The 15,115-nt window shown below is 39.5% G+C and overlaps 1 protein-coding gene across 6 annotated transcripts in view; it reads right to left on the reverse strand.

The window, feature by feature from the left end:
• kidins220.L (kinase D-interacting substrate 220kDa L homeolog) overlaps positions 1-15,115 on the reverse strand; it is a 116,008-nt gene that overhangs the window by 99,430 nt on the left and 1,463 nt on the right. For all 6 annotated transcript variants that reach the window (XM_041563541.1, XM_041563540.1, XM_041563539.1 and 3 more), the window contains exons 2-7: positions 9,761-9,900; positions 7,855-7,953; positions 7,006-7,104; positions 4,044-4,142; positions 2,965-3,066; positions 1,381-1,479 (exon numbers count right to left, since the gene is read on the reverse strand). In XM_041563541.1, the coding sequence (XP_041419475.1) occupies positions 1,381-1,479; positions 2,965-3,066; positions 4,044-4,142; positions 7,006-7,104; positions 7,855-7,953; positions 9,761-9,868 (606 nt within the window). In that variant the 5' untranslated portion in view covers positions 9,869-9,900. The remainder of the gene's footprint in view (positions 1-1,380; positions 1,480-2,964; positions 3,067-4,043; positions 4,143-7,005; positions 7,105-7,854; positions 7,954-9,760; positions 9,901-15,115) is intronic.

Genomic DNA, 15,115 nt, shown 5'->3' on the forward strand with positions numbered 1-15,115 from the left:
AATTAAACTTGTTTAGGTGTTGCTGGATGACTAGATGGAGTAATGGGTAGTTTTCGGCTGTGGTTATGACCAGTTTCTAGTTCATGAATGATCTTATACATTTAGCTTGTCTCGCATTCATTACCTTATTACTTTCACTGATAATAAGTGTGGTAACACCTCCCAGATGTATTTAGTCAAGGAAACTGTGTTTGTCTACTGAAAAGAGGGCAAGTAGTGAGCTGAGCAGGGAAAAAGAATTATACATAAGAAACACCAATAAGCTAGCTAGCAAATTTAGGATATGGGAGCAAACACTTATTTGGAAACCCGTTATCCAGAAAGCACAGAATTACAGGAAGGCAATCTCACATAGAGTCCATTTTAAGCAAGCAATGCTTATTTTTGAAAAGGATTTCCTCTTTCTATTTTAAGAATACAGTACCTTGTACTTATTAAGAACTGAGCTGCCTGAATCCATAATGGAGGCAAAACAATCCTTGTGTTTATTTTTTTTTCTAGCAAACTTAAAGGGATACTGTCATGGGAAAATGTTTTTTTTCAGAATGCATCCATTAATATTGCTGCTCCAGCAGAATTCTGCACTGAAATCCATTTTTCAAAAGAGCAAACAGATTTTGTTATATTCAATTTTGAAATCTGACATGGGGCTAGACATATTGTCAATTTCCCAGCTGCCCCCAGTCATGTGACTTCCCCCCCCCAGCAGCCTAAAAACAGAACAATGGGAAGGTAACAAGATAGAAGCTCCCTTAGATCTAAGAACAGCACTTAATAGTAAAAACCAAGTCCCAGTGAGACTAATTCAGTTACATTACATAGGAGAAATAGCCTGCCAGAAAGTAGTTCCATCCTAAAGTGCAGGTACAAGTCACATGACTGGGGCAGCTGGGAAACTGACAATATGCCTAGACTCATGTCAGATCTGTTTGCTCTTTTGAGAAATGGATTTCAGTGCAGAATTCTGCTGGAGCAGCACTATTAACTGATGTGTTTTGTAAAAAACATGTTTTTTCATGACAGTATCCCTTTAAGGTGATCCAGATTACAGAACGATCTCTGGAAAAGCATGTTGGATAATGGATCCCATGCCTGTATGCGCAATTTACTTTACAGGAAGAAGTCCGTGGCTGTAAGGTGAACATGTAGCAATATCTGTATAGAAGGTGACATTATGGTTAGCTATCTACAGTTTCACAACAAACCCAAAAAGTATCAGGCAGATTTGATGCCATCACTTGTACTGAATGTCAGTGTGCCTTTAGTGCAATGTCTGTAGTGCTAGCCTTACAGAGCAGCCACACAGCAGAAAATGTTACTCTGGGCTGAAAAAGTTGCAGATGCCTGCATCATACAAGGAGAGAATGGAACATTACTTACTGCCCCCTCCTGATCAACATCAGCTCCCATTTGCAGAAGATATTTGACACATTCCAGGTGCCCTTTTCTTGCAGCCCAAATGAGTGGCGTGGTCCCAAACTGCATAGAAAAAGAAAAAGAATACCAATATCAATACCCAATCCCAATACCAACTCCTTTATTATGAATGCCTTAACTGTAGATTTAAATGCCTCTCCCATATTTCTCCCAAAAATTAGCAGCCCTGAAATGATTTATGGTTGAGAGCCTACCTTTAATGCTAAGCGTTCGGTCACAGAAATCAAAATCTGAAACCCACTGATTAGTCCAGCTGCCTTTAGTTCAATGGCACATATCTCAGTACAAAGGGGAATCAAGTGCATTCGTATCAATGGGCAGCAATCCATGGTGGGTAGCAAGGATTTTTTCACTGCTAATCAAATTGCCCTACACTGCATAGCCTTTCATATGACTAAACTGGACATCTTACATTGACTGTACAGCAATATTAAGGCATGCAAAACGTAAACAGGAAAATTCTGTATCCCTTTAAAGGTAATCAGGGTTGCCAGGTTGTCGGTTTTCCAGCTACTAATTAAAAGCCCAGCCGGGTTTTGAAAGTACAACCTAGCCAGGGGCGATCCTGCCCAATTTGCCACCCGAGACGGCCTTCGTTTTTGCTGCCCCCCCCGCCTCTCACTTTCAGTGCCGGACGGTTCAACTACGCTATTGCACTCTCTGCACAAATTTCCCGGGTTGAAAACCGGAAATTTGGCTCTTAGTTACCAGGAGCGTCATTTTTGCCGTCCCTGGCAACGAGGGGGGAGCTGCCGCCTGAGGCGAGTGCCTCAACTCGCCTCATTGGCGGAGCGCCCCTGAACCTAGCCAAGGTATGGATACTTTTCTTGAGTGCTTTATTTATTTAAATGAAATTGTCCAAAGTCCTTGAGGTTCTCTTTTTCTCCGACTAGTGTAGAAGTCGTTCTCCCTCGAGTATAAAAATTCCTTTTTGCTATGTGCTCAATTTCCTGAGCTTTTTAGCGCTGACTCTTAATTTTTGGATTGTACAAGTTTTTTCTTGCCCTAATGTTCCCAGTCTGTCTCTCCCAATGCATATTGGGTAATGTAGTTTTTGTTTAACAATTTGCTAACTGCCAAGTTTAATAGAAGACTACAATACCCAGAGTGCAATAGGACCAACTTGTGTAGGAACCTCCCTTTTTTATTCCCTCTGTTGCAGTTCTAGGCTCTCTGTCTGCACTGCAGCCTGCTTTTTTCTGTATCTGGTATGTGATTGTACTACTACTTTGCAATGTGATGGGGGGGGGGCTGCCATTTGTTTCTGCAGTTGATCTGTAAACTTTAACTCTGAGGCTATCTCGGGGCTGCTGAGAGTTGTAGTTCATAGTACCCATATGTAGGGTTAATTAAATAATTTGAATCCATTTCAGAGCTGCCAAACAGCCCCCTATTTTTCATAATTATGTCAAGAGGTTTTCAATTGTGTAGCATAGGGGCTCTTCAGTTATTTCTTATTTGAATTGCATGTCAACATCCTATACGACAGGCTCAATATGTGAGAGAAACAGACTTGCTGACACCTACCTTGTCTGAGCAGTTGACTTTTGCCCCATACTGAAGGAGGAGTTTCACAATATCAGAGTGACCTCGGCCGGCAGCCCAAATAATTGGATAGACGCTGTATTGCTGAAAACAAGCCCAAATACTTATTCTGAAAATAGTTAAAGACTGTGACTGTAAATATTTTTTAAAAAACATGTTTTCTTTTAAGGAATAGAACATTCATCAAAAAAATATATAATTATGACCACAAAAGGCATGTGTAATTTAGCTTGTGTTTCCACAGAAGCTCCAGCTGTCTCACTCATGAACTTAACGGGATGTTTTGTGGTGTGAATGAGTCAGTTTGTTTCCATTGACTGTACATTCCTCTGCCCCTAAATAATATTTGCCGTGGAACCGAAAAGAGAATTATGATGTGTTAAATATAATCGGGTTGCAAAGAATACTGGTGGTTTTGAGTAATACACAACAGGTTCCAAACAAGTCTAACCCGCTTCTAATATGGAACAACACATTTAACACTGAACCCAAGAAGCCCAACTTCTGGCATTTCAGCTGAATTTAACTCTGTTGCATCCTCAGTAAGGCAGGGATTGATTCAGTTAAGGAGCCACAGGACTTGTGTAGTGGTGTTAAATCCCTACCATGATAGAATGATTCATGGAATACATATCAGTACATACACTATAATGGAAGTTATTCAGCTGAAAGGTTTTATTTGAACCCCAAAAAAAACTTTCTTGTATAGTTCCTTAGACAAAGTGATCCTGGAAAATTAAAATTTTGTATTTTTCTTCTTAGTGTAAACTGCAATATGATATATTCAAAGCAGAGAAATACAGTAAAATTCATGCTCCTTAACCTTTAAAGTATGAGGGCTTATTGGATGTGCAGAATATCCCTACTTTGCATATCTGTATAAATAAATATAAAGTGGTAGCTGCCATATTGCTTGCCTCAACTCTACAAAGTCCTCCACAAAAAGAGAGAATTATATGTATTTTTTGCACAGCTGTAAAATGTATTACATATATAAACTGTATATTTATTTATCTACAATTGAACCAGCTACAAACAGCCAAAAAATTAAGATCTCTCACCACGCCAGTTATGTTCGGATTAGCGCCTTTTAACAGAAGAAAGTCCACCACATCAGTGCTGCCTTTGTAAGACGCCCACATAAGGGCCGTCCATCCTCCCTGGAAATAAGGAAGTCAGAAATCAGAAAAAACAACAAAATTTGCTTTTGTAACACTAGAGAAATGCATTATTAGGGCGCTTACAGGGGTGCTGCAGATTCATGCTTACACGGCATTCCATCTTAGCGCTGTTCTTTTGATCACTCAGCATAAAGTTAGATATTGCATCACAGGTCAAAATACAAAGCAATTTAGAAAGTGACTACAGCTCTGTTTTTCTTTCTTAAACACTTAGGTAATATTTACCTGATTACCAATATCATTTATTTGAAGGTTAACTGCTTTTTAATAACAGGTGGTAATTATTTTAAAAGACCCCGCCCATGTTTCTTGGATGGTTTGCACAGATGTAATAAAGCAGGTTTGTTTTGTACTCATGCAGTTACAGGCGGTATTAGGCTAATGGCACAATGGTTTTTGACTGCCCATGCCCTTTGGCAGAGAACAGAGGTGGTGGTCAAAACAGCTGTCTGTCTGTCACACTCCTGATAGGGACTGAATGTAAGGCACACACACAGAGTTTTGGCAATGCAGTTATCACCAATCCAATAAAACTGGCCACAGGCGCAAAGATAAAGACGTATGAAACAAAGGTAGGGGTGTGGATCGTCCAGACATTTTTCGTGCCATGCCAATCGGTCGTTTAGTTGATTGGACAGGTTAGAAGATGTCAGCTAACGATAATATCTCTACATGTATTGCCTGACTATACCAGACTACTATTGTCAAACTACTACTTGTCAGACATAACTTTAGTACAATTGCTGTCTGTCAATTAATTTGTAACTTGTTCTCTTTGCTACTTTATTTATCTAAATGGTTAGTGTAGGTCGTTAGATTTGCACCAGACTGTTGTTCATCGAACATGTGGATAAATCTGCACGTTTATGGCCAGCTTAAAGAAGAATTCAACCCTTTAAGAAAAAACCCGTACCATCCACCGCACGCCCAGCCTAGTTGCCCCCCCCCCCGGGAAATGCCCCATACTTACCCCCTCAGCGCAGATTCTGGCATCTGAGTTCACCACAGCCTTCTTCCGGGTCTTCGGCATGCTAAGTGGGAGATCAGCATGTTGCCGTATGCACAGTTGGAGCAATTTGCGGTTTTGAGACAAATGCTCTGAAACTCACGAAAATTGCTGAAGTGCCGTAAGAAGACACGAAGACCCGGAAGATGGCTGTGGTGAACTCCGATGCCAGAATCTGAGCCAAGAGATAAGTATCAAGTATGGGGCATTTCCCCAGGGGGGGGCAGTTAGGCTGGGTTTTTTGTTAAAGGGTTGAATTCTCCTTTAAGGCAATTTTCATTCACCAAATGGCAGCAGCAGACAAAACACTGAGTGTACTCTAGCCATCTGAACTACAGCCATCAGTGTAGGGCAGAAGGGACATCTATCCATTTCCACAAGCATGAGCACCCTCTAAAAGGAAAATAAAGATGCAAACTGTGTTTCTATATCAGCTTCAGAATAACCCTATACATGTATTAGCTAAAAAATAAAAAGCTTTCTTGTTAGGAAGCATTTCATTAATAGAAGAAAGACCTAGCACCCTACAGACCTGACTGAGAAAGAGGTAGGAACAAAGATCAGCCCTCTAATAAAGTCAGTAAAATACAGAGATGCAACAAGTCTATGTAAAGTCTACTGTGGTGCTAATCAAACAAAACAGTCCTGCTGTTAACCACGGATATAGTGAAGTTAAGCTGGCCATAGACGCAAAGATCCCATCATACGAATCATCGTACGATCAGACTTTCCCATCTCCCGACCTGCCACTAACCATTCCAATCAAATAAAGTACAAAAGAACAGATCAGCCGATGTTCTGCCCCTGACAGCAATCGTATGATATGATAAGTATATGGAATTCTCTCCCTGAATCAGTTGTACAGGCTGATACATTAGATAGCTTTAAGAAGGGGTTGGATAGCTTTTTAGCAAGTAAGGGAATACAGGGTTATGGGAAATAGCTCATAGTCCAAGTTGATCCAGGGACTAGTCCGATTGCCATTTTGGAGTCAGGAAGGAATTTTTCCCCCTCTGAGGCAAATTGGAGAGGCTTCAGATGGGTTTTTTTGCCTTCCTCTGGATCAACTGGCAAATGTTGAACTCGATGGACATGTGTCTTTTTTCAACCTTACTTACTATGTTACTATGTTCCTATGTTACTATGTCCGACCAAAGCTAGTGACAGTCTCCCTCTGAAAATCGTACGATTGGCAATACATGCAGAGATATTCTTTTAACCTGTCCGATCGACCAAACGACCGATCTCCACTGGACGAAAAATGTCAGGACTCTCCACACATGGTCCTCGATTCGTACGATCAGATCTTTGTGTCTATGGCCAGCTTTAGACAAACAGGACAGAGTACAAGGGTATCTAAATTTAAAGGGTGGTTCACCTTAAAATTTGCAATTGGCTTTCATTGTTTATTATTTTTGTTTATTATTTCAGTAGCTCTCCAGTTTGCAATTTCAGCAATCTGGTAGTTAGGGTTTAATTTACCCTTCTATGCATTGATTTGAGAGAGGGACTGGAATATGAATAGGAGAGGCCTAAATAGAAAGATGAGTAATAAAATGTAGCAATAACAATACATTTGTAGGCTTACAGAGAATTTGTCAGTCACCCCCATTTGAAAGTTGGAAAAATTAAAAATTGAAAAGTCGTTCACAATTAGTCTCCCACGTAATGGATAGAGAACTTGGGTTTGCCCACTCTCAAATATTCAAGTACAGAGCAGCGAATATAAGGTAACTGTTGGGGTAAGATACATTCACAGGACGGTTCTTGTACTTTACGACCTCTGCACCTCCTGAGATTAAACTCTATCAAGACAACAAGTATAAAACAACATACCACATCTCGGTGCTCCAAATTCGCATTGTAGTCGAGTAGCTCCGTCACAATTTCCAAATTTCCCTCTTTGGCAGCAGAAATGAGTGCAGTCCAGTTATCCTATGAGAGAGAATTGCAGATTACCATAAAGCTCTAGGCGCTGAGATGACAGTAGATACGTTGGGAACCCACCTACCAGATGATCATACCAAATTGACATTGGAGAGGTGTTAAGGGAGGAAGAAGCTCTCCATAGAAGGTGTACTGAAACTCTGAAAGTAAATGCTGCCTACTTTTAGGTATTTGGGTAATGACAGTGCACACCCATTGTGAAAATTATAGGATGCAAACGAAATACATCATCAAGAAGGAAGCAAGGATATATCTCTGAATAACAAGTACATCACTGCAGTTACGTTGAGCGAAACTATATACAAAGAGCATATCCTAAAAAAAACTTGGGATCTACTGTTGGTGCTGTCCATGAATGCAATTATAGATCATCTCAAAGTGACAGCAGCAACAGAACAGTGCAGAGAGGTGTCAGGAGGGGCAGTAACAATGTATTAAACTTTTTCAGAAGGGGGTGTTATTGTAACAAAATATTGCTATCAGCAGTGTAAAACTGCTAATATCATAAAAGCTAAAAAGGAAGTATATGTTTAATTAACAGTACACACTTTAGCTGAAAAGGGGAAACACAATATAAAAGTCCCTTCCTCTATTTTACAAACTCTTACACCAATAGGGCCTCCTGACCAAGTTACAGAGAATTACTCTTATGGTGGAACTGTCTAGTGGCCCAAAATAACTGACCCCCCCCTACATTCCACATATGACCCATATCCAACCAAGTGTCAGAAGACTTACAACATCTTCAAGGTTGCAGTTGGCTCTGTTTCTAAGCAGCTCTTGAACGATTTCTAGGTTGCCTTGCTCAGCTGCCAGCATTAATGCAGTCTGCCCATTCTGTAGAAAAATACATGGTCACATAAAACGGTTAGCTACAGCGTATGGCGGTGAAGTTAGCCATCTGATATCATTGTGAACTGGATCTTATTATACTGATGATTTTTATTAATGTATCAGAGTAATGTCTGTTTGAGATTTAGGATAACCCTACCAAGAGCTGCATTACGTTCTCTAGAGCGGGAGGTAATAAGAGTGCAGAGAAAAAACGTGTTCCTAGAACAATGTTTCCTAACAAACTTATAAAACTTATAATATCTAGTTTTACTCTTTTCGAAAATATTTATGAACACTGTCATTTAACGTGCGAGGACAAATATACAGTCTCTAGTTACCTCTAGTTAATCGTGATGATCTTCCCACTGTACTTCTCACACTTTCTATTTCTGCCTGTTTCAAAGTAGTTCCCACCTACGTGGGTCATAAGCTCGATTTCTTGCTACTTATGGCATGTATCTCCAGCCCAGTCAAAGGCACAGCTCTATGGCTAGTTCCCCAAAGCTCTGGGCAATTAAAATGTCTCACCTGATACAAGCCCCGCCCATCTACTTCTCTCTAGTCCCTTCCTGCAAAAGGTATAAATTAGGCCTCTAGCACACAGGGTGTTTCCTGGTCAAAATCATCCTGGATGATAGTGATTGGTGTGCCAGGCTGATAGTGACTGAAGGTGATTGGTGTGCCTGACTGATAGTGACTGAAGGTGATTGGTGGATTCTGTTGAACTAAATTAGGGGCTGAGCAGCCATGACCATACAGAAAGCAGGAAGAAGTTCGCTGCATAGTGCTTGCTGTAAGTAATAGGGCCGGTGCAGTTTTCTGCTAACAGAAGCACCAGCCCGGGGTATCACCAAGAGGTTACAAACACTGGGAGGGTGCCTAATATTTGGCACCACCAGTGGTTAAACTTTCCTTCTCCTTTAAGCTACGCGTTATAAAGTCATGTTGTATTTCGTAGTTGGACAATATGCCCATAGTTATATCATTATATTCCCTCCCATTACTGACTGATCAAGCCTTCCCTTGTCCATTGATTCTGTTAATGATTCTGTTAATTTTATACTATACTGTCAATTCTTAATACTATCCTGAAGCTGGCTTCTTTCACTCTGAGCTTCTTTCATGTAGACTCCTAGCTTGTGATGACACAACTTGCCCCAGATTGATTTAAAGGAGACGAAAAGGATAAAACTAAGTAAGCTTTATTAGAAAGGTTTATATAAATACACCAGTAAAAACGTAATGCTGCTCTGAGTCCTCTGTCAAAAGAAACACAGCATTTCTTTCCTTCTATTGTGTACTCATGGGCTTCTGTATCAGACTTCCTGCCTTCAGCTTAAACCTCCAGGGCTAGGGCTTGAGCATGCTCAGTTTGCTCCTCACTCCCTCCTTCCTCCCCTCCCTTCTGTAATCTGAGCCCAGAGCTATGAGTGAGCAGAGAGAGTCAGGCAGGAAGTGATGTCACACCAACCTAATATGGCAGCTACAATCCTAAACACACAGAGAAATTCCAAAGCCATTTACTCAGGTATGGTAAAGCATTCTACAGTATAAATATAGGGTTCTAGCTTGCACTATTGTGGCTAATCTCTTGGCAATGAACTGCCTCTGTAGCTTTCCTTCTCCTTTAAATGAATAGTCAGACAAATAGCGACAAACAAAAAGTGATGTATGATGTGGCTGTGTGCTGTGGGGGCTGTACCCAGAGAAAACATATGTTTTGCACTAGTTTCCCTGTTTCTTATTAAGTAAATAAAATGTAGTTTTTAGAGTGCCTTCTGGAGCTGCAAGAAGCCATAATATGAATTACCTCATTTCTTTCATCGACATCCTTGCATTTTTCCAGAAGAGTTTTCAGGGCAGCAATATTGCCCTCTTCCACATAGGCGAGCAGGTTCTGCGGACCCAAGCCTGCCATGACCCTCGGTAAAATTGAAAATCGGCAAAAAGCTGCAAAAGGGATTAAAAAAAACATGCATTGTGAATGACTGAATAAGGACTTTTAATAATCAAGCAATGGAGTAGTTACACTTAATTGAGTTTTATGTTCTGCTCAGCCACATAAATGGTACACAGGGGGGAATAAAACGATTTCATTTTATAGAGCTCTGAGGGCGGAACATTTTAATCTCCTGAATATAAAATTCAACTGTTACAAAACATTTCCAAGTAAAAACACTCACACCAATATTGAGCAGAACAAAGTAGCTGAAATATTGGTACCAAGTGTTATAAAACTTGCTTCAGAATGTAAAAACAAAGCACATATTGCATTCCCCTTTCAGTTAACCTTTAGTATGTTATAGAATGGCCAATTCTAAGCAACTTTTCAATTGGTCTGCATTATTTTTTTATAGTTTTTTAATTATTTGCCTTCTGAAATAATAAAAAATGAAAACCAATGGCAAATTGTCTCAGAATGTTACTCTCTACAGCATACTAAAATTTAACTCAAAGGTGAACAACAAGTACGAGGGACTGTTTTATTTTTACAGTGAACAATGAAATAATTTTTAAATATTTGGATTATTTGGATAAAATGGGAGTCTATGGGAGACGGCCTTTCTGTAATTCAGCGGTTTCTGGATAACAGGTTTCCGGATAACGGAACCAGGTCACAACTCATGGTGTGTTCAACATATCCCCTTTTTTGTGGAAACGTGTACATTAATTTCTTCAAGGGTTTATTTTTTAATAATAAGGAAATATTGATATATTTGTAAGACAAGAAGCAGAATATATTTATATTATGTTTTGCTGGAATCCTGCTACATGAGGAATGGCAAACACAAAGCCCTCTGGTATAAGCTTAGACTTGATAGACATGACTAAGAAGCACATTTCCCAATTTCTATGGCTACAGGGTTTCTAAAGGATTTCTGCCTGCTGAAAAGGATTAAATAGGATTTACATTCCCCATGGCAAAACTTGCTTGTTCTGTACATGATAGAAATGTAAATTTAGAAGAATCTTGTACCTCAATTTCAGGTTATTTTCATAAAGTAGGTAAACTAATAAAACTACAAAAATGTTAATTGTGTTTATTTTCTATTAAAAAGACATATATATATATATATATATATATATATATATATATATATATATATATATATATATATATATATATATATATATATATATATATATATATATATATATATATATATATATATATATATATATATATCCTTCAAAATGGACCAGCACACCAGATTTTCAAGTTTTCAAATTCCTTTTATTTTCATATCACTCGGTCCATTTTGAAGGCAATATATTTCTCAGACCGTAGCATATCGGTATACATGCAGTTGATCGGACCAGCACATAAGCTACATGTCCATGCAAGTGAATCTTTCTGTGTAAAGCCAGCTTAACACACCTGCTCCATATAAATGAACTCTTAAAGGGGTTGTTCACCTTCAAACAACTAGTTGTTATCAGATAGATCACCAGAAATAACGACTTTTTCCAATGACTTTCTATTTTCTATGTGTCACGGTTTTTCTAATATTGAAGTATAAAGTGTCATTTCTCTCCTTCTGAAGCAGCTCTGGGAGGGGGGGTCGCCGATCCTGTAAACTGTTCTAAATGGATACATTTAGTTGATACATTTCTTATCTTTGTCCCTGCTGAGCAGAATCTCTGGGTTTCATTACAGGCAGCTGTTAGAATTGATACAATTGTTGCTAATACTCCAGAGATGCTGCTGAGAAATGTATCAACTAAATGTTGCAAAATTGTAACAGTTCAGAATCTGCACCTGGATTACTGAGCTGCCAGACTCAAACACCAGAGACAGGAACATTCAACTTTAAACTTAGATTTTGGAAAAAACGTAAAAAATAAATAATGGAAAGTAATTGGAAAAAGTCATTATTTCTAGGGAACAATCTAAAAACAACTAAATTGAAAAAAGTGTTTGGAAGGTGAACAACCCCTTTAAGCTTTAAAATGGCCATAGACGAAAAAGATCCGATCGTACGAATCCTCGAACGATCGGACTTCCCCATCTCCATACCTGTACCTATACACCAGTAAGACAGAGCAGAGTCATGGAAGAGATTTCTCCTGTAATGCTCCAGTGACACCCCAGAAGTTGACAGAATGTAGGCATGGAGGTTGGCCATGAGATATCACTAACTGGTAACCCTATTGCCCACCAGAGACACTGCATTATAAGGCCCACTGTCATGCCTGGAATGTCAGGCATATCTGCAATGAGATACCCTTTCCAGGGATAGGTTAAAAAGTTTTAAGAATGGTGTGTGTGTGTGTGTGTGTGTGTGTGTGTATTGTAAGTGAAGAGACAGGGGAATAAGGAGGCATAACTTTATCTTCATTGGGTTTCCGGACTTGGAAATCAGTACAGTAGCCCTATGCTGTAAAACAAACCACAAAGGAAAACTATACCCCCAAAATGAATACTTAAGCAACAGATAGTGTTTATCAAATTAAGAGGCATATTAAAGAATCTTACCAAACTGGTCTATATAGTTAAGTAAATCTTGCCCTTTTACATCTCTTGCCTTGAACCATCATTTCATGATGGTCTGTGTGCTGCCTCAGAGATCACCTGACCAGAAATACTACAGCTCTAACTGTAACAGGAAGAAGGGTGGAAGCAAAGGACAGAACTTTGTCTTTTAATTGGCTCATGTGACCTAACATGTACGGTTTGTTTGTGTGCACAGTGAATCATACGATCTCGGGGGTGGCAGCCCTTATTTTTTAAAATGGCAATTTTCTATTTATGATTAAAAATAGTAAAAAAAGTATATTATTATGAAAATTAGTTATTTAAATGAAGCAGGGTTTTACACACGAGCTGTTTTATGCAATATATTTTTATAGAGAGCTACATTGTTCAGGGGTATAGTTTTTCCTTTAAGCCCTTATTATAGAGACCCAAGAATGTCAGATACACATGTTTTAAGCACGATTCCCTCTCTTTCAAGCATAGCATACTTTTGTGGCACCATAAGATCAATAAATACATACAGAAAAGGGATAATACAGAATATACGGCAACACTCTGATAAGAAAAGCGCTGCAGCTTTGGAGCTTCTTGGGGTAGATATTTCCAAAGGAATAATCCTTCTTCTGCTTTGAAGGAGTTTGATGGCCCAATTAGCTACTCTATGATCTTTGTACCTCTAGAGAGCTCATGAAGGATGACATACCCCTACCAAGGGATGCCTGGCAAAATACTAATACTGAATGTTGCTAAGTGATTGGCCTTGGAGTACTAACAGACATAGCTTCCCCCAAAAGGAGTGATATCAAGAGCACTGAATTTGAGGAAAAGACGAACAGAATGATTTTATGATGTTTAAAAATAGAAGGAAAGACCTTGGGCTGGTGCTCCTCTTTGCTGAAAGCTGCACCTACCCGAGCACCATGCTGCAATCCTCTTCTGCTTCTACCTTCTTTTTTTAGCTTTTCATGCTACTGTATATTCAAACCGGGACCAGGCTGAAGAGAGGATGGTGGAAGCAGAAGAAGGTGACGACATGGTGCTCGTACAGGACGGCGTAAATTTAATCGCAAAGGAACATCGACCCAGGGTCTCGGATGAGTGATTTTAATAACTGGGCAATGTCTAAAATTCTGGAACCCCACCGGAGATTGAATCATTTGTGTTGTTTACCTTCCAACACTTTTTTCAGTTCAGTTGGTTTCAGCTATTTTCTATGTCTGATTTATTTTCTAATCAGGGGCGTAACTACCGAGGAAGCAGACCCTGCGGCTGCAGGGGGCCCAGGAGGTATAGGGGGCCTATGAGGCCCTAATTAATGAGAAATGTCAATAAATATTGGTAAAACAGGACAACCTCTGGAAATGTACTCCACTGTTTCTAATATTAATAATAAGTGTTAAGTGTCATTTTTCACCTTCTAAAGCAGCTCGGGGGGGGGTCGTCGACCCGGTAAACTGATCTCAATTGATACATTTAGTTGATACATTTCTTATCTTTGTCCCTGCTGAGCAGAATCCCTGGGTTTCATTAAAGGCAACTGTTAGAATTGATACAATAGTTGCTAATACTCCAGATATGCTGAGAAATGTATCGACTAAATGTTGCAAAATTGTAACAGTTCAGAGTCTGCTCATGAATTACTGAGCTGTCATACTCAAACACCAGAGACAGGAACATTCAACTTTAAACTTAGATTTTGGAAAAACGTCAAAAAAATTAAAAAACCCAATGTAATTGAAAAAAGTCTTTATTTCTGGAGAACAATCTGAAACCAACAACACTCAAAAAAAGTGTTTAGAAGGTGAACAACCCCTTTAAAGTCACTATTCTCATAGAGAAGCACCGGATTCAGGATATAGACAAATCAAAACGGAATTATAATTTCTTTTCGGGGGTTCCTTTTAACCCTTCATTGCCCTAATTTGCTCAAGCAAATTAAGGTTCAGATTTGGCCAAACCCTTTATGAATGATTCAGGATAAGGTTGAATTCCAAAACAGTGGATTCCTATCATTCTCAAGGGGAAGCAGCAGGTGATGGATATGTTTTAACTAATGTGGTTCTCCCCGAGAGACCCAAGCAAGTGAAAAGCCATTTTGCTTAACTGAGCTAGTGTTCCCAAAGGATGAATTCAGGCAAAAGACTAACAGGGTTCCAAAGATGCCATTTATATGCAGAGTATAAAAACCTATTATTAGTGTTTTCTGTGTTATAATGTTATTACTGATGGGGACTCACAGAATTCAGGATTCGGTTTGGTATTTGGGCAGGATTCAAACTTTTTCAGCAGGATCCAGATCCGAATCTTTCACAAAATAATTCAGAGGGTTCAGCTGAATCTACAATTAGGATTGGCACCTGGCTGGTAGTGATGTGTGGGTCGAGAATTTCTCGACCTGCACCCGACCCGCACTAGGTCGCGACCGGCGCATTTCGTCCAGGGGTCGGCCCGAACCCGCCCGACCCATGAATACACCCACGGGTCTCGGGTCGGCCGCACATCACTACTGGCCGGTATTTTACCGGCCTGGCTGGTAAAAAGTATGCTTCATGCCAATGTTACTGATAGGAAAAATACTGCACGAATTTAGGAAGTCCGGTATTATTTTTTCAGAAAAGGTGATAACCCTATCTATAATAGTGGATTTGGTGCATCTCTAATTAATAACAACAGGATTTGTAAATGAAA

Source organism: Xenopus laevis, chromosome 5L (assembly GCF_017654675.1).
Source record: "Xenopus laevis strain J_2021 chromosome 5L, Xenopus_laevis_v10.1, whole genome shotgun sequence".
Classification (NCBI taxonomy): domain Eukaryota; kingdom Metazoa; phylum Chordata; class Amphibia; order Anura; family Pipidae; genus Xenopus; species Xenopus laevis.